The 21,292-nt window shown below is 36.1% G+C and overlaps 1 protein-coding gene across 1 annotated transcript in view; it reads left to right on the top strand.

Annotated features, from left to right (window-relative positions):
* THSD7B (thrombospondin type 1 domain containing 7B) overlaps positions 1–21,292 on the top strand; it is a gene marked incomplete at its 5' end in the record, with an annotated part of 754,786 nt that overhangs the window by 507,005 nt on the left and 226,489 nt on the right. Inside the window, one exon of the mRNA XM_079782710.1 lies at positions 18,074–18,252. Coding sequence (XP_079638836.1) covers positions 18,074–18,252 — 179 coding nt within the window. The remainder of the gene's footprint in view (positions 1–18,073; positions 18,253–21,292) is intronic.

The following is a 21,292-nucleotide window of genomic DNA, read 5'->3' as shown; positions in this document are numbered from 1 at the left end:
TATATATATATATATATATATATATATATATATATATATGATAAGATACTTGTATCAAGATATATAAAGAAGTTTTATAAGTCAACAATAAAAAGACAACCTGGTTGAAACAAGATCAAAGGATTTAAATATATCTGTCTCCAAAGAAGATATACAAATAGCTAATAAGCACATGAAAAGATGTTCAACATCATTAATCATTAGGAAAATTCAGATCAAACCATAATGAGACATATCTTTGCACCCACTGGAATGGCTACAATAAAAAAGACTAAAAATGTCAATGAGGATGTGAAGAAATTGGAACCGTATACATGGCTTGTGGGCATGTGAAATGTTGTAGTTGCTTTGGAAAACTGACAGTTCCTTCAAAAGATAAATACGTGGTTACTATATGACCCAACAGAAATTATATATATACCCAAGAGAAATAACAAACACGTTCACATAAAACATACACAAATATTTCGCAGCATTAGTCATGGGAGCTGAAAAGTGGAAACACCTCATATTTTTATCATAAATGGATAAAACGCAGCATATCATAAAATGAAAATTACTGGGTAATTACAAGAGTGACTTATTGATACCTACTACAACATAAATGAATCCTAACATCATTACAATAAGTGAAAGAAGTCAGTCCCAAATGACCACATACTATATAATACTGTTTATATGAAATGTCTACAACAGTCAAAATTATAGAGATAGAAAATAGATTAGTGTTTGTCTGGGCCTGAGAGGGAGAGAGGGGGTAGGGGTGCAGGGAGAGATTCTGTATCAGTCAGTTCAGAATGTCATACAAAATATCCGAGTGGGTGGCTTAAAAAATACACGTATTTCTCACAGTTCTAGAGTCTAGAAGTCTGATATCAGGATGCCATCATCGTTTGGTCCTGATGAGAGCTCCTCTCCCTTCCTGCCTTGCAGATGGCCACATTCTTGCAGTATCCTCACATTGCAGAGTGAGCAAGCTCTCTGGTAGCTGTTCTTATAAAAGGCACTTATCTCAGCATGAGGTCCCCAGCTCCCTACCTCATTTAAACCTAATCACCTCTCAAAGGCACTGTCTCCAAACACCGTCACATAGGGGTTAGGGTTTCAACATCTGAATTTGGGAAGGACACAGTGCTGTCCATAGAAGACTACTAATAGATATGTGGTTTCTTTGGGCAGTTATGTAAATGTTCTAAAATTGATCTAAAATTGGTTGTCCCACTCTATAAATATACTAAAAAGCATTAAATTGTGCACTTTAAATATATGTATGTGAATTATATCTCAAAAGTTTAAAAAATTAAAAATCTGAGATCTAATAAAGTAATTATAATTCAAAAGAATAATTAGTGCAAAATAGGTTAACATTTCTATGTATGTTTACACATGTATGTATGTGTTTTCTTGCATATGTGTGTATACATACACACATTCACAGACACTTCTAAAATATTGACACTAGAGATTTTGATTTACTTGGAGGAATTTTTTTTGAGAATGTCTTATGTTAGGAATAGTCTTGTAAATATGTAAACTTAATGAAATGTGGAACATACCAGAAGATAAATATGAAGTATTCTGGGAACACAGTGATGAACTAATTCAGGGATGATCTCAGCACGAATGTCTCAGAAGAGTGAGGATTTTGATCTGACTCTTGAAGAAGGAAAAGGTGCATGGTCTCTTGGTAAATATAACTAGTACTGTGTGACCGAGGTATAGGTGGGTGATAGAAGACAAGGTTAGAAATTTCAGTTGGAGCGAACTCATGTAGGAACTCATATGCTAAATAGAATCGAGTATTCAAGGCAGATAACACTGATTAGTGGAGGAGAGACAGGCTGGAGTCAGGAATCATTGAAAGCTGGGCCAGTGATGGCTGGTGACACTGACAAGGTAAGGTACAGCTTAAGAGTGGACTGAGCAGAACCATCGTTAGAGATGTAAAAAAAAAAACACAACCACAATTGGAAATATTTGAAGTCAGAAGAAATAAGTTTTTATAACTAGAGATTTGGAATAGCTTCTAGGTGGCAAGGTAGGTGGTATGAATACTGTTGACAATTGGAAACTATGACCTCAAAACATCAAGCAATATTTCTATTTGAGATGGTGGTAGGAGCATCATCCACCGTGTGCTTACAGCCTCCTCACTGATTAAGAGCTCATCGCTACAAGTCAGTTGGACAGCTCTAAACCTGGAGCGATCTTTAAGTCTAAACGTAGCTTTATTCATCCATTGGTGCCAAATTAACTTTATTTAATTTGTTAACTTAAAAATAAAAGGCCAAAGTAAGAGGCAATAAGCATATATTTGAGATTCCTCTCCCCCCACCCCCCCCCCCCACACACACACAAAAAAAAAAAGCTATTCAGGAAGCACTGATTCAGACAGAAGCCCAAATAGTGTTCTGATTAGAAGACAAACGCAAGGGGTATTTCTAGATAAGCTAACATAGTGACACTAATTCTAAACAGTTTTTAATTTGTAGTTTGGTTGTTGTCAGTCCCGTTGTCATAATATCTGCTTTCTTGTTATCCTTGCAATAGTTTAATGAGGTTGCTTTAGACCTAGTTCAAAGGTCACTTTGCCTTTTTTTTTTTTTTAAACATTTTAGTGGTTTGTGGTATAAGATGTGCAAGGCTGTTCCTCTGGCATGGCAGCTCTGGCTCCGTGATGAAGTGGCTTCATATATATGTACAAATGAAAAACAAATCTAAAATATTGTTTGCATAAGAGGATTTAAAAACTCTGAAATTGTCTAAATGTTTCATTTTCCAGGCTAAATATACAGAGTGTTTTGTAGTCTGACTCATATGCAGTTTCTAGCCCCTTCCTTAGTGTGCTCTCCTTTCTCCACTATGTTTCCATTTGGCAGAGAGCACTTAAATGACAGCAAAAGGAACATGATGTCCCAATGTCACTTTCAGCCACACATTTCATGTCTCATATGCTGCAGCCACCCTGCGCTTCCTCCCGCTGTTCCCCATGCACCTTCTGTTCTTGTATGACTCCATTCCTTTGCCTGTGTTCTTCTCTCCGTCTGATGTCTTTTTCTCTAAAAGGTGAACTTTTCTACTTATCTTTTAAGCCCTAAAGCAAAGCAGTTTCTTCAATTATTCAAAGAGCATTTTTCCAAACTTCTCCATCAGACCAGTTGTACCTTCTCACAGAAATGGAGCCAGACTTTCATGCAGAGCATGGTTTCTGTTAGACCACATCTCTTTGTAGGGTTTCCTCCCTTTCCAAATTATTAGCATCAATTATTAGCTCATTTATTCATCAATTCAGAGCATATAATTAAACACCTATGTGCCAACACTATGGCATGCCTTGGTCATATAGTGACAGACAAAACGGATGTGATCCTTGCCTTCATGGAGCTTGGAGTTAGTGTGGAAGTTGAGAGAGATATTAAAGAAATATATACAGAGAATAGATAATATTATATCATTTTCCTAAGTGCTATGATGAAAAGGATTAGGTACTGTGAAAGAATAGCAAGGTGTGATCACTCAAATTGGGGAGTCAGGGGAGGCCACTCTAGGGATCTAAAAAATGAAGGCTGGGTAGGTGTACAATTGAGAAGGGACACACTTTCAGCCAGAGTAGAGACTTACGTAAGGTCTCTTGAATGAATATGAGTATAATATTCCCAGAATTCTATTCACCTACTTTCTTTGGGCGATAGTACTTTTGTGTAGGTTTTGTTTTGTAAGCCATCTCAAATACTTCTTGGTATATGAGATTTACATTAAACAAAATGCATAATTCATTTTGTATAGTAAATATTAATGCATTTTTCAGTTTGCAGTAAAAAAAAAAAAATCCTGAAATCTGTTTTTTAGGAACTTGTATAAAATTTTGCATCTCCCATTCTGAGTATAGATGTTCAGTCACCTTTTGGGCACAGTCTTGTAGAACTGTGCTTTTCTCTGTCTTACCTTTCATATAATGAGTTACAGCTCATTATTCTAGCTTTTTAACCACTCTAAATCTTGATTCTGACATCCAACATATTAGCGATAACTCTTAGCTTCACATCATCCCCAAATTTGATGAGCATGCCATCTGTGTCGTTATTTAAGTTCTTAATCAAAATGTTGAATGAAAAGGACTGAGCATTCACCCCTCAGCGTTCAGCCACAGGAAGACATGATGATCCATTAATCAACTTTGTTTGTAACTACAAATATCCATCTAGCTCCCTATAATTGTTTACAAGAGTATGAGGAGAGAGTTTTGTCAAAGTACTTTCTACCTATAATATCCTCTTCTTCTCTACCAGTCTAGTAAATGCATGAAAATAAACTATATCACTTTCTCTGGAATTGATCTCAGTGACCCATTTTGATGCCCATTGCCCACTTCTTCTTTATTAAAATACTAGAGGCCCGATGCACGAAATTCGTGCAAGGGGCTCCAACCTCGCAGCCGTGGTGGTTTGCCTTGGCCCTCGCAGCCCCGGTTTTGTCCGGAAGGTCTTTTGGCTGTCCGGTCTAATTAGCATATTATGCTTTTATTATTATAGATTCACAAGCTTTTTAATAATATGTCCATGGACTTTTTTGGTCAGAATTAGTCACTGCCATAGCCGTTGCGATAACCTGCTATAGTTCTATCATTTCTGGCTAGGCCTAGCCCTCGGGGCAAAGGCAATGGGCTTGCAACCCAGGCCAAGTTACAAAACACCCAAAAAGGATGAGTCCTTTAACAGCTGATAGTTCCTTTCAGGTAGCGATGCTGTTTAGTAGGCAGACAGGGTGATGTGGGGATGCAGCTGCAGAATATATTTCCTACACTGATTTGACCTGTCTTTGCTTTACTGTGTTTATTTTCCTTATTCTGTATGTTGAGCTACAGATAACAGTGGTTACAATTATTATTCTTCAACTCCTATTCTATTACTTTCTCCTTTCAAGGACTCAGGCTTCTACTACTCTTGATTCTAGTCTTGTTCTCAATTTTATATATTTTTATATTTTTTTCCTGTCCATTTTTCTCCCACTCCTCACGTTTGACTTACTAGTAAACACGTTTTTTCTTGTTTCTCCTATTAGAACTTCATTTTTGCCTATAGGTCTATTATAATTCATAGCCTAAAATACTTAATCACATTCTTCATTACTGTCTATACTGCAAACACTTTACTTTCTATCCCCTTCTTTCTCAAAAGTGTCTTTTTAGGTAAAAAACAAACAACAAAAAACCCTTAACCTCATATCTAAGACAATTAAGTCCCAGCAGCTACTTTTCAGATTTCTCATCAGTTTTATTCCTTCCCACTTATATTATCAGTGTGAGTAGCAATCAGTTCTATCACTTCTGGCTAGGCCTAGCCCTCCGGGGTTTTTCCTTGGATAAGTGGAATCATGATTAGGGAAGGTGGGGGGCAGTATGTTGGCTTTTTAAATATATACTACGTATTAGGTGCTCTGCTGGGGATTTTGCTTATGATATTTTATGACATCTGTTTAATAGGAATAGAATGCCAGGCCCAACAGTTCAATCTTGATATGGCATCATATTGGAATAAACTAAAATGTTTAAAATTTTGTCAAATTCTTGAGATGATTCAAAGTGTTGGAACAATGAATTACCATACTGGAGATATTAAATATACCATTTTTCTCATTGCTGTTTCACCATTGCAGGGCTTTGAACAGGAGAAAAATTACAACAGTTATCTGGAAGGTCATAATAATAGTTTTCTGTGTCATTATGTTTTATGTCTCAAGGGCATGAGTGGGAGGGGGACACTGGGGGGACAAGGACACATATGTAATACCTTAATCAATAAAGAAAAAAATTATGATGGCCAACATTCATTGAGCATTTATAAATATGTAATACCTTTCTCTAAGTGCTCTCTCTCTAGTAACTCATTTTATTCTGCTATCAACAGGATTAGTCATATATTATTTTCATCCTTATGTTATAGATAAGAAACAGAGAAGTTAAGGAACTTGCATAAGCTTTCTCAACTAGGGAATGCCATCATTTGTTTCCTCACCCATGTAATTTGGTTCTAGAGTGTGTCTCTCAATATATTAATGGCCTCTGTTCTTCTTTATGTAGATTAATTTGTTCTTTTCCCCAAAATACTTACAGCATTTCACCTTTTACACATATTCAGCATTTTATATTTTCTTCCCAATAGTGATAAACTATCCAGGCTTCATTCTAGTCTTAACCAGTCAACTAAGAATGCTGTATAATTAGTCCAATATTGGCATCTTGTACTGCAGTGTGATCACTAGGTAGCTAGTAAGATAATATAATTTAACAAGCAACAACAACACTAAATACAAAACCATTAACCAAAAAGGAGAAGTATGCCAAGATATTAGCAATTGGTAGCCTTTAAATACTGAGAATGTTTTCTTCCAACACTTTCCTTTTTTTTGCTTTTCATTTCTATATATCTGTATACAGAACTGTAGTGTTGACAAGCCCTCAGATTTTGAGTCTCCATGTGGAATCCAGGCCAGAGCCAAAGGTTTGAATTTGTGGTCTGTATATTGGGTCCCTGAATTTTGAATAATCTAAGTGTAAATTTATTTCACCTGATCATTTCCAACATCTGAAAAAGAAATGTGTATCCTAAAATAGGTTAGTTGGCACTATCTCAGTTCTCTGGAATGACAAGACTTGAAGATTTTTATCTCATCTGTTTTTCAATTCATCAAAATTTAGGACATAGAAAGAATGAGTGCAGTACATTTTAAGTTCAGATGGAATAATTCATTACTTTCTTGGATCAAAGCTATATTTCAAAATATACACAGGTATAGCCTCAATTTCCTAAACTGATGATGATTGTAATGAGATCCCTTCAAAGTTTAGATGGCTGTAGAGCATAAAATAAAACAAAGGAACTATCTTCAATGCTTCCTGAATTATATCTTGACTTTGTGAAATTGTTACCCCATGTTGAGCATTGTGAAGTTACAGAACTCCATGTGCCCTTATGCAATGGATAGATATGGACGTCCCTGTAAGCCAAAGAAGTTGGACTTTAAAATAGGATCAGGATAGAGAAAATGGAAGGAGGAACATAATTGGTTAGGAGTGTGGGGGTCATAATAATTTTAACATAAGTGGAGTTGTTAAGGTCTTTTGACCTAATTCACATCTTTAGTGGCCGTCAAGCTTCATTTGTTCATTATTTTATATATGCCTGCTCTAATTAGCATGGAATTATTAATTTCTACATACCAAAAGCTTATCATTATATGCTCTGTGTGTTTGATCAACAAATAGACAAAAGTTCACAGGAGTGCTCCACCCATCCTTGCATGCCACACAAGTTTTGACCTTGAGAATAAAACATCATTTTTAAAAAGACTCAAGATGTTGGATCTCCTCCACTATGGGATTTCTATATCTGTGACTGTCTTTCTACCTCTCTTCCCCATCTCATACACTGTAGATGATGTTATACCTTTTCTTTTATACCCATGATTTTGGAGAATAATAATAGTAATGGCAATGGCTAACTCCTTGTTTCAGACCATCTAGTCTACAGAAAAATTCTTTGGCATAGGTGTACTAATTACCTCCATTTTGCAGACAGAAATATCAAGGCTTGAAAATGTTTAATGACAGACACAAACTAATACCACTAGTAACAAGTGTTCTGGTTGACTTTGAACTTAGGTCTTCCTTATTTCTAAGTACATGCTATTATCCACCATGGCACCATGCCTCTTTAATGGAAACAACTTACTGAGTGCTTGCCATGTGGTCAGCCCTGCTTAGTGCTCTCATTTGATCCTCATAATAATCTTACGCTGTGGGTACTATTATCATCCCCATTTTATAAATCAGAGTTTGCAGATGTCTTCTATAAAGGTCCACATAGTAAATATTTTAAACTTTGTGGGCCATACTGTCTTTATCACCTTTAGTCACCATTGCTCTTGCTGTTCAAAAGCCACCATAGACCATGCTTAAAACATTGGGTGTGGTTCTGTTCCAACAAAACTGTATTTCCAAAAACAAAAACAAACAAAAAAATAAAATAAACAGGCAATGGCTGGATTTGACCTTCAGGCCACAATGTGCCAATCTTTCTTGTAGATAATAAAAATTGAAATTTAGGGGATTCAAGCAGCTATCTATAATAATAAAAGTGTAATATGCTAATTAGACCAGATGGCCGACGACCTTCCAGACAGGACTGCATTCTGGATGACCTTCCAGATGAAGACGGGACTGTGAGGGCTGAGGCAAGCCCGGACTGTGAGGGCCGAGCCCCTTGCATGAATTTCATGCATCAGGCCTCCAGTTGTGAGTTAGAGACCTAGGTTGGCTTGATATCAAAGGCCAGATTCTATCCATGTGTTATATTGTCTTCCTTATAGTTTTTATTTCACTTTTTAGTGAGTTGAATTAAGTTCCCCCACAAGATATGTTTAAGTCCCAACCCCCCTGGTACCTGTGAATGTGACCTTATTTTCAAATAGAAACTTTGCAGGTGTAACAAAGTTAAGGAACTTGATTTGAGATCATCCTGGATCTACAGTGGGCTCTAAATCTAATGATGGGCATGTTTATAATTGGAAGGTGAGGGATATTTGACATATCTGAGGCACATATAAAGAAAAGACAGAATTGGAATTATGCTGCCACATGACAAGGAATGCCAAGAGCCACCAGAAACTGGGAGGGTAAGGAAGGGTTTTCACCCACAGACTTGGAGGGAGTGCAGCCCTACTAACACCTTCATTCCAGACTTCTGGCCTCCAGAACTATGGGAGGATACATTTTTGTCATTTGAAGTCACCAAGTTTCTGACAATTTGTTACCACAGCCCTAGGAAACTAATAAACTCTTTTTTCAAGGGAGATTTCTGGTTGCTCTTGAAACTTTTTTAGTGGTTGAAAGATTCTCTCTCTGTGAATTGAAAGTATTCATATCCATGACTCCTGGACACGATGACTGTAATTAAGAGATTGCCGACTTCCAATTTTCTTAGAAGAAAATAAGTGTCTCACCCTTCCTGAATTTTTTATTCCTTTAGCAGGTATATCATTAAATATCCATAAATAAAACCATAAGATATTTGTTTGGCTATAGAAGGCAAGAGAAGCCTAAATGTAAGTCTTTGGATTAGCTGGTGTGCAATCCATTGGGAAATAAATTTATTGGTAAGTGAAACAAATTCACCATTACCAGCATGCAGTATAAATCTAAGCTGGGAGTCATATTTAATTTTACACCTTAGCGATATTTCAGAAGTTTTTACTGTAACTTGCAAGGAGTTAATGTACTGTGAATTCATTCCAGCACATTGATTTCTGTATTAGCCCAGTGAAAGATGCAGTTCTTTGGTTAAAGCAACTTTTGGAGGTAAATTTTCTTCATCCTGTAATCCATAATTTAGAATTTATAATAACAGCTTGTGTTATTGTTCATGAATACAAATCATTGTTGGGATGACCCAATATTCCAGCGAATAAAAATGGAGTTTCATCCCTGAAGTGTGTTTCATGCAATCAAATCATTTCATGGTGGAGGTTGGCTCTGAATGCCGGCTGCCTTCATCAACCTTGTTCTAGATAGTCATGCGCTCTAGGTATTTTTCATGCCTCTTGTTGCCACCTTCAGGAATTATCTTTATGTGCTGGTGTTACTAATATGCAGGGTATGGATGAAAGTAGAATTAAATCCACCTAATGAAGCTTAATGATTAGAAATTCTCTCTTGCATGGGTGTCTTCCAAACGAGGTTTCCAGACTTCCCGTAGATGTGTCCGTGTGATGAGCATTGTGAGCCCTGACTGCTGGGTCTCTGTATCTTCTGCCTTTTCCTACAATACAAGCAGCACTTCCTCATCTGCTTCTATACTGGAATTATGAGTTATGTTTTTGCATTGCTTTCGTTGGGGGAGAAATCCTTACTTTAGAAATTTAGATTATCACTCTAAGGGGCAGCAGAGGATGCCAAAGGGAAATTTCATCTGAAGAGACCCTGCTGCACAGTTGGTGCCATGCTGGAATAAGGACCCAGATGTCCCCAGATCCTCAACATATTCAAGAGAAGCCAGAAATCTTTATTTTCATCGGAAATTCCTCAATATTGAACTCTTGTACTCAGAATAAATGTACAGAGTGGGGCAAAGTAGGCTTACAGTTGTAAGTATTGGAAACAGTTTATTCTTGTGTTATTAATTATTGCATTATTTTCCATATGAACAACTGTAAACCTTTATTTGCCCCACCCTTTGTAAATAAACAAGAAAATAAATAAGGAGGCAGACAATAAATAAATCCTATGTGCTGGCCCAATATAATGTCTGGATTCAATCAGAGCTTCCTTTAGGGCCTCCCAGATGAAGGAAAAAGGACAAAGACCCTTTTATTCTAAGCTTATATTTTTCTAAATTCCCTGGATATTTAGAAGCATCTATCTACTCACAAACTGGCCATTATTCATTGTTAGAATTAGTTAATTAAACCTGTCTCAACAGTTGGAAAATGAAGTTGCTATTTAAAGAGCTGGTTCACTGGTCATTCTGAAGATAGTAATTCCCATTTAGACAGTATATTAGCTGTGTGTACATGTGAAAGCTAATTATCAGTGAGAGTCAATCATGATTCAATATTTTCTTTTTTTAATATATTTTATTGATTTTCTTACAGAGAGGAAGGGAGAGGGACAGAGAGTTAGAAACATCAATGAGAGAGAAACATCGATCAGCTGCCTCCTGCACACCCCCTACCGGGGATGTGCCCGCAACCAAGGAACATGCCCTAGACTGGAATCGAACCCAGGACTTTTCAGTCCGCAGGCTGATGCTCTATCCACTGAGCCAAACTGGCTAGGGCTCAATATTTTCTTTAACAATATATATGAAAATGCAATATAGGAAAATGTGTATATGTATATGTACATCATATATGTATATATTTATGTACAAAATATTATATTTAGTGGTCTTTAAGTCTAAAGCCTAGCTATTAGTCATTTTAATTTAACTTCTAAATTTTTCAGTTATCTATTAAGAAGGCGACTTGTTCTTACGCTATCTTTTCTTACATTCATGAGCCCACCTGAATTAATATCAGGGACACCACTTGACTTACCCAGTTTTATACTTCTTTCAGCCTCAAATTCTTATACAGAGAATTTCTCTCTTTATTTTTGGAGATTTTGGGTTCACTCCCATCTTAATTTAATGTGTGATATCTCTCCTGCCTAGATTGCCATCTGCATGTCTTTTTTTTTTTTTTTAATTTTGCTGTGCTTTAGAGGTTATTTACTTTGAGTTAAACTATGATATATTGGAGTTGCTTTTTTGGGACATTAGTACAGCAGTCGATCAGACATGGAATGGGTTAGAACAGATTGGGGGCTTCGGAGTCCAGTGTAGTGGCCATGAACATGAGCCAGGTGAGGGATAATGAGTGTCTGGCCTTGGCTGTTGGCAGCAGACTTGGAAGGACAGAGATGGGCTCAAACAACAATTGCTTTACTGATCCAATACAGAATCTCTCATCTTCTCAATGTTATCTTAGGCTTTAATTTGCCTGGAAATGATCTGGAATGTAAATTGGCACCCAAATTCGATCATTATTACCCTATAGCTTTTTTTGCTAAAGCATCTCCACAGAATTATATTCTCTATCAATCACTAGCACTAAAAACAGGTTAAGAAAAAAACATTTTTATCCTGCTATTAGTTTTTAGTAGTGGCAAAATATTAGTATCTGATTTATATTTGAAATTTTCCACAAACTTCTACTTATTACATTTTATTCTTACAGAATGAAAGGAGGTTTTTTTAAAAGGTGGGTATTATTACATTTTTATTTTTACATAAGGAAACTGAATTATTAAGATTTAAATTTCCATTCCAGATCACATAAGGTTAGACCTTGATTTATAATCCATATTACCACTCCTTTTTAAATAATAAATTTTCCTGAAATATATATCCATTTGGTTCAGCTTTTGCAAAGTCACATTCTAATTTGATGGTGTCTCTGTTCAGACTGTGCTAAGTGCTGACACAGCTTAATCTTATTTTTTCAGAGCATTATATATAGACTCTCAAAATATTCTAAATATTTATTTCATGGGGCTTTTTATTTCATTTGCTGAAGGTATAGATTACTATGCCAAGGCTGATGCATGAACTGTGCAATGGTTTATGGTGTAGTACAGAATGTAACAGACATTGTCAGACTCTTAGTGGATCAATGCCACTAAGATAACTCACCGTCTATGTCCATCTTTTATCAAAATTGGGTTGCCTGGGGCACTCTGTTTAAGTCCAGGACCTTGCCTGGTGGAGCAGCTACTATCTGGAACATTTCCAGTTGGTGGGCATAGGGAAAGAAATAGTGTGGCAAATTACACTAGGGCTCTTAAAGCTTTCACCTAGAAGTCACATGCTCACTTCTGCTCACATGTCATTGGCTAAAGCAAATTAAGATCCCCCCTCACTTCAAGAAGCTGGGAAGTGCAATTACACTACATCTTGAGGATCAAACCCTGAAATATTTGGCATGCTCTAACAAATACAAGGCATGCTCTGAGATCAGCTATTGGAACTTTATGGTAATGTAGATGAATGTTTGGTACAATTTAAGATTTTTCACAGGGCCAGGAACACAGGCTCTTACAGACACAGTTCCAAGAATTCCTTGGTAATATCGGCTTGTATCAACAATCTGTATACCTTTGTAATGTTTCAAATGCTGAGTTTATTATATGATTAAATCATTCAGTTACTTCTTCAATTTTAACAGTGCTTATTTGCACTGATAGAAACCACTTAGCACACACAGTCCTGATGGAATAGTTCAGGTTGTTCTGCGTCTGATGTTCCATTTATCCCTAATATCCTCAATATCTTCTAAGAGAAAAACATCTTTCTTGTCTGCCGGAGAACCTGGCACAAGGTTGTTAATGCTGAAACTCTGTCTATGTGAACAATGGGAGATGGCCATCATGATGAATTTGCCTGGACAATTCAATTTAAAACATCCATTTGTCATATTATTTGGTTGGCTGATTAAATTTATACTGATCCATTTAGTTATAGCAAGTGAACCAGATCAAACAATTAGTCAAAAACCTGTTTCTGCCACAAATTAACCCAATAAATATTCTCACAGGAATTGAAACCAGGATCCATTTATATTACCTCAAACTGTCATATAATTTGCATATATTATTTGTATCATATAATTTAAGTAGTTGATTATGTACCTTTTATTTCCCTTCTCATTAATAAGACTGATCTTTTCGCCCTGTCTGGTTGGGCTCATTTGGTTGGGAGTCATTCTCCCAACCAAGAGGTTGCCAGTTCGATTCCCTGTCAGGGCACATGCCAGGTTGTGGGCTCAATCCCCAGTAGGGGGCGTGTTTCTCTTCCTCTCCCTCCCTCTCTAAAATCAATTAAAACATTTTTGTCAAAAGCCTGATATCCTCCAAAATATGAGTTTCTTTACGAGTAGGTGTTGATTTTCTACCTTGTCACTCCAGCACTAAAGAGAACATTCTGGGCCATAATGCTGTTTTGTTTTTTTTACTTGATAGTGAGCTGAGTATCACAGTCAAGTCTGGGTTCCATTTCTCTTTCTATTTCTCTATTTCTGCCCATTCTAGAAAATAAAGCTTTTGGCCCAGATGACCTTGAACCTACATTTAAAATAAAGTTCACATGCTTTATTGTTAAAAAGTGCTTTACACTTAAATGATTTTTTTCTGGTAAATGGAATACAACTTAAATAATTATTCTGAGGAATATATTTGAGTTTCAAGGAATCTAGGCAAACATTTTTTGTCAATATAATTATTTGAATTTTATATAACTTCTAAATCAGCAGTATTTCATGTATCTGATTTTGGGTCCAAATAAGATAATTTGTTATGTACAGTACCATAACCATCACTTTATAATGTTAACATTGGAGCGTCTATGCTGATGAGGTTTTAAATATGCAGTAAAGACTATTTTTTCTACTCGCAAATGGGATTTCAAAATATTTATTTTAATAACTCAAATTTTAAAAAAGAAGAAATAATGGGAATGTAGGTACTTTCCAACTCTCTCCTCTTGGGCTTTACAGAGGCCTACACAGGGTTGGAATCATCTTTGAAAGAAGGTAACTAGTATTCATGGGCAATATTCTCAGGCGAAAATGTAAATTCGCCAAAGCAAACTGACAACCTTACTGAGGTTGACCTATATTTCCATACACTAATGGACGGATATTTTAAATAAATGTCCAATACTACCAGTCTTCCCTTGAATACAATGGCAAAGTATTGATCTAATTTCTCAAATTGTCTTTCTTGCAACCATGTCAAAAACTTCCGCCCCCATATTCCTTACCTCTTCTAAACAAATATATACTTTAAAGTACTTTGATGTAAGTCATCAGGTACTTTTTAGTATGGTACATTCATTACTAGATAAATAGTAGTATTAAAATGTATAAATTAAAACAGTAAATTTTTAAATATGGAGAAATGAAAACATCATTTTATTTTAACTCACAAATTTCTCCCAGATCTTCACTTGGAAGTGGGGAAGAGACAATCAGCACTTTCTTCGTCTTTTCCTGTCTTATTTTTGGTCCTGTGTTCTCATTATTCTAGTAAAGTGCCAATGAATAGAACATGCACTGTATTTGCCATTACTTTACACTGTAGGAAAATATAAGTAAATTAAACTAGGTTTTTTCCTCAGGCTATGAATATCATCAATGTTTTTTTCTAATCCTTCAAAAGAGGCTCTTCTACAGAGAAAAATGTGTTAGTCCTCAGATGATGGAGGGAAAAAAATTACAGTAGGTAATATCCTGGGAAGTAGTTTCATTAAGAAGACAGCCTTATACACTGAGCTGTGTTTTTCCTATGTTCATTACACTAACCTAAAGAACAATATTTGGGGGTTAGCAATGTAGATTGAAAAGCCATTCCAGGTCTCAGGGTTTCAGCCTGAATGAGTATGTCATTAAATATTATAACATAGATAGAGATAATAATCACAGATCTTATTTAGTTCATCTGTATTCATAATAACAACAGATACTTTTTGGGTACCTGCTATCTGTAATGTATATTGTTTACAAAATCACAATGTTGGGTATATGCTCTACCAATAATTATGTAGTAAATACTTCATATCTAACTTCATATGCATACAGATAACTAAACTAGAACATGGAAACATCTCCAGGCTAAATAATATGATGGTCCAATCAATATATTCTGCATATGAATTATAGTATAAAATATATATTTTTAAATCCTCACCCAAGGATATGTTTTTATTGATTTGAGAGAGAGAGAGAGAGAGAGAGAGAGAGAGAGAGAAACATTGATGTGAGAAATGTCGATTCGTTGCCTCCCATGCGGTCAGAACCCTGACCTGGGATTGAACCTGCAACTTGGGTACATGTCCTGACCTGGAATGAAACACAGGACTCTTCAGTGCTCCAATCAACTGAGCCACACCGGCCAGGACTGTAAAATATTTTTGATAGAAAAACAGTTTCTTTTATATCAGTTGGATTTATATTTTTGAAATTTGCCAGAGAAACTATTCTGTAATATATTTTATGGAAATGAATTTTTAAAACATTAGTGAAGTTTCCATAGTCAGGAATTTGAATTCTCATTTGGCAGGTTAACCTTGTATGTAGCCACATGTAATCATGTTCTATTGCCAAAAATTGTAAGTCTCAAGTATGTGGGTAAAACTAATCTTTTCAATTATGCGGTAGACATGAGAATATGCAATTGTTAATGGCTTTCACTAAGGGCTTTCCTTTGGGGTATACTCTAGCATGAATATAACTATCCTGAAAAATAAATGTCACTGTTGCTTAGTCCTGTTGAATTTCAAAACTATTTTATACTCATTGAATTTATGACCTTGAGTTTCATAGAGATCCTCTGGGTTTGTGTCTTATCAGGAGGAAAAATATAAAACAGTGTATTAGAGGCTCTCTAATTAAAATCATTCAACATGTGAATATAAATAAAAATAAAAATGAGCCAGCAAGGCTAAACTGGCTAGAGAAAGAGTAGTTTTGCATGAGGAAAGGCATCAATATTGATGAAGAAGATGAAGTAGTCTATGTGGACAGATTTTGAGACAGAGGAGAGGGAAGGTCAGGAGCAAAACAAGTTAGGGATGCAGTTCTCAGCCTTGCCTGCACATTAGACTCCCCGGGGGACCTTTGAAAACTATCGCTGCCTAGATCCATCTCGGAGACTCTGGTCAAATTGGCCTGTAGTATGTCCTGGGCAATAGGAATATATTTTACAGTCAAGATGAAATCCCTTGTTTAGAGGCTCTTGTAAAGAATTGTATAGTTTTTGCAAACTAGTTGGCACCTTATTTTCAAGGCAATGGAGAGTCAGCAAAGAGTTTAAAAGGAGTAGCATAAATCATGTATTTTTATCTTTTTTTTAGATTATTTATTAAATTTACTGTTCATTATAGTTGATACAGCTTTAAAAGAGAAACTTTTTCCTCAGAGTGACTGACCAATATTAAAAGAGAATGCTTAGGGAAAAGGGGAGTCTAGTGCAGAGACTATTGCAGTATTCCAGACCAGAAACTAAGATCTTGAACCAGGGACTGACAAAAGGATTTGAGTAGGGGTTGTGTTTGGGACATTTTGACATAAGAACTCATTACACCTATTAATATATGTGTGAGATAATGGAGGAAGGCCTAAGATGACTCAGGTTTTTTATTTTGGATAACCTGTTAGCTTTCAGTTGCTGCATCAAAAACTTACCCACAGACTTAGCTCAAAACATTAGCTCAGCTCCCAAGGGTCAGCAGTACGGATGTGGCTTCTCCAGATTCTCTGCTTACGTTTCTCACCAGGTTACAGGCAAGGTGTGGGCCAAGGCCTAGGTCTCAGCAAATGCTTCACTGGGGAAGGCTCCCTTGGAATTATTGGCAGAATTCATCTCCTCGCTCCTGTAGAGCTGAGGCCTGTTTTCTTGCTGACTGACAGCCAGTGGCTGCTCTCAGTCCCCTGCTATGTGGCAATGCATAGGCATTTCATAGCACAGCTGTTTGTTTTTTCAAGGCCAGCAGGAGAATCTTCCTCCACAAAAAGGGCCCAATCACTCTTTTAAGGTTTTTCACCCAATTATCCAGCCCATTCGCCCTGATAATCTCTCTTCTAGTAAATTCAAAATCAACTGATTTGTCATGTTAATTCTATCTGTGAGTTCCCTTCCCCTTTTGCTACACACTAAAACCTAACCACAGGAGTACCATCCTATCACATTTACGGGTCCTGCCCAAAACCAAGGTTATGTAGGCATGCCCATCAGTCTATAAGAATTAGATATGTTGTAGTTAATTAAGAGGAATATAATAGAATGGTCTAGAAGGAAATCAATGGACCCAGCTTTAGACGTGTTGAATTTGGGGGTAGTTGGCCATCCAGCTTGAGTGGATGAGTAGGTTGTATAGAGCTCATTCGAGATATCAGACTTAGAAATATATATTTGATAGTGGTCATTTGAGGTTACAATTAAATAATTAGATTATCTAGAGAAAGATGATAGCAAGAACTGGGCTGAGGACAAGAGCAAGACCAAGTAAAGCTAGAACATCTGCATCTGTATTTCAATCCATATCTCTTGATTCCAGTCCAATATCTCATTAGATGCCCTTTCACTATGCCTCTACTTTGCTCTTTCAATAATATCCAGATTGACTCTATTATGCCCCTTATCTCTAGACAGAATTATAGGAATTGGTGGGACCCAGTGCTCAGTGAGGGAAATGGTATCATTAGCCCTGAACTGCCTCATTTCTTCTTATCAGAAAGTTCTAAGTGTGTACTTTTCCTGCTCCTTCCATCCCAGAATTGTCTATGAAGTACAAATTTGGGTTGCAGATATAATCATAAGTATCTGTCTCTGAGAACTTTTGTCTGTGTATTTGAGTAGAAAACTATAAGGTCCCTGTGGCAGTATTGTTGAGCAACCTGAGCTCTAATAAGAGAACAGCAAGTGAATTTGATCAGTACATTTTGATCAGACTTTCCTCCCTTCTCTTGGATCTTTTTCTCTCAGGTTATATTCAAGAAGAATGTGCCATCCCCTGCCCATTTGATTGCAAGTTAAGCGACTGGTCCAGCTGGGGATCTTGCAGTTCATCTTGTGGGATTGGTGTGAGAATGAGATCCAAATGGCTAAAAGAAAAACCTTACAATGGAGGTCGCCCATGTCCCAAACTGGATCTCAAGAATCAGGTAAAGTGCATGAAGCAGCAAATAAAAAGCTAAAGAATCATCCTCGTTATTATTTCCTATTGAAATTGAAGCCATTATCTTGTTAGAAGCAGCTCATAAAAGTTTATCACAAGTTCAGAAGAGAGGGGTTTAGCAGCAGATATTAATATAATACAATTAGTCATAGAAGCCTTGGGCACTCCTGGGTAGTGTTGAGTTCAACTTGGTATTATTAGCAGTAATCGTGTTTACAAAAATTACATCCAATTGATTTTAAATAATCTTGAAATGTAATTTGATTATTTGTGATAATAAAAGTGATGTGTATAGATACACACAATACACATACACCTGCGCATATGTACTAATGTTGGGAGAATGTCAATTAATATGGCCATAAATATAATTACTGGTCTCATCATATAGTGCAAAAATGGTGTTCTATTTTACCTTTCCCTAACTCTTCCTTCTGATTTTTTGTTGTTGTTCTCAGTCTTGCCAGTGTTTCCACAGCTCTTCATGTCTCTTCTGAGCTATTTCTCTACCTGTTTCCCCCAAAATCAAAGCTGTTTTCATAAAATGGAACCTTAAATACCCTTCCATGTAGATGTCTAACCAAAGTGCCATCCTAAGCACAGTTGGTTTGAGTATTTCAGTTGACTTTACCCATATAACAGAGTCTAAATTTAGGTAAGAATTATAATAAAGAACTAAATTTTCTCCCACAATTGCATACTGATTATTAGATTATGGCTGACATACATTTTTTAAATCTAGTTGAATAGGCAGGGAACAAGGTGATGAGAGTTAGAAGTTCTTTATTCTTAAAGAGGTGAAGTGTGTCTTGTGTGGGCATGTAGAGTCTCTATACTCCAGAACTGCTTCAACAGAATAGCTATGCGGGCTTGTATTACTAATTCTAGTATATTAATTTCTGTCATCTTAACCCCATTTTGATTAGACTTTCTGTACAGGTTGTCTAATGGAAGGGAAATCCATGCATCTATTCTTAATTAATTTTAATAGTGTGTCTGGTACTACTTGGCTTTAGATATCATTTGTCAATTCAAGACCAATATATCTAGCTACTCTTTCTAAGTTTTGACAAAAGGCATATAACTCATTACAAATAAAAACTTATCGTTCCAATAAAAGCAGCTAAGTTCTAAGACAGGGCACAGTGTGATGCATCTTGTATTTTAAGGTTATGTGGTAAAATAATGACCACGTTTTCCTCCCAAAAAGCAAATATAAACCTATTGGAGAAAATAAGGCAGAGGACCAAGTACTGTAGTTTGGTGAAGGGATGATTAATGAAGGGATTTGATTAATGAAAGTAGGAGAGAGATAATCAGAGAAGAAATAAGCTGAGGAGATACACCTTAATTCAGTACAAGCTTATGGTCAGAAGGAAGACTTTCAAATGAATATTTTCTGTGAAGAATATTTGACCATTCCCAGAGGCTTTTCTGGGAATTTAAAATGGAAACACTATTAAGAATTTGTAGTTATAAATAATGTATAGTAATTCTTATATCTTTCTCAAAAGCAACAATGAAAGCTAAGTCCTTATAACACTGGTATTAAATATTATTTTAATATGTTTATTTTATGAACTAGGAAATTATCAAAGGAATAAAAGGACTTTATTTGACCACAGACTTTAGGACAGTATTTTCAATACACAAAGGCAAATGTGTAGAAATGTGTCTCTCAAATTTGAAAGTATGAATGAGATAAATGTACTTGTAAGCTCCTGTGACTTAAAGGAAACATGTTCTAAACATTTCATTTACATATAAAACCTGTAACCTTACGAAGTAGTACAAACTGATAACCCCAGGTTCCACAATTTAGATAAATTCCATGAATTAAAATTAAGTTCATGTGTGCCTGTCTGCAGGAAATGTTTCTTTTACGTTCCAGAAAGACATTATGGCATTCCAAAGATGATTGTGTTTTGTGATGCTCAGAAATAAATCCTGACATTAATGATCAACAGTTGAATTTAGTATTGCCTATATTTTAATATAAAGAGGATTCAGATATCTAGCATGTATTTGGTTTAATTAAACTCAAATAAAAAAACTTCACCCCAATCCATACTTATGTTTTAACAGAAGTTAATTGGTAACAGCAATAAGAAATAGCTACCCCTCTCACTTGTAAGTCTGTGAATGGCAAGGGAAGATACTAGTGTGAAAAATCCTAAGTTTCAAAGAAACTTTTCTAAAGCAAGCACATACCTGCCTATAAGTATATTTGTGGGAAGCTTGAACCCTCTGTGTGTATGTGATGTTATATACAGAATTCTTTTGAAGTTATCCACATTTTCTTGATTCACTTGAAAATAAATGGGGTTGTCAGGAATTTTCATTATTTAGGAAATATCTCTAAGCTTCTATTATTTATGCTGATGCTTCTGTAGAAGAGGCCACTATTTGTTTTTCTAAGCTGGAAATATGGTCTAGAGGTATACCCACTTGAGGCTCTTTTGTAAAGTTCAATTTTACAACTGGCTTTAGGACATTTGTCTTCTTTCCAATTGGTTTTTAGGTTCAGATTTATTTTCCTATTTTTGGAACCATATTAATATACTATCATCCATTCACCCACAAGAGTATGAAAATTGCAACCGAATTAACCAGTAAAAGAGGCACATATCCTTAGCACCTGTGCATGTAGAAAATTCAGTATATGTCAGATTGAGCCTGGCATACTGTTTGTAAAAACACATATTAAACTTTGTCTTGTGCAGTGGTTGGCAAACTCATTAGTCAACAGAGCCAAATATCAACAGTACAACGATTGAAATTTCTTTTGAGAGCCACATTTTTTAAACTTAAACTTCTTCTAATGCCACTTCTTCAAAATAGACTCGCCCAGGCCGTGGTATTTTGTGGAAGAGCCACACTCAAGGGGCCAAAGAGCTGCATGTGGCTCGCGAGCCGCAGTTTGCCGACCACGGGTCTTGTGTATGGGCTGCCTATTATGCATATGCCTATGTAAATGTTAGATACCTGCATGTGCTTATTCATTCTCCTTCTTTGTTTCTCCATAG

The sequence above is a fragment of the Cnephaeus nilssonii genome (assembly GCF_951640355.1).
Source record: "Cnephaeus nilssonii genome assembly, chromosome: 10".
NCBI classification, from domain to species: Eukaryota; Metazoa; Chordata; class Mammalia; order Chiroptera; family Vespertilionidae; genus Cnephaeus; species Cnephaeus nilssonii.
Note: the sequence above shows the minus strand (reverse complement) of the source record. Positions and strands in the feature narration are given on the sequence as shown.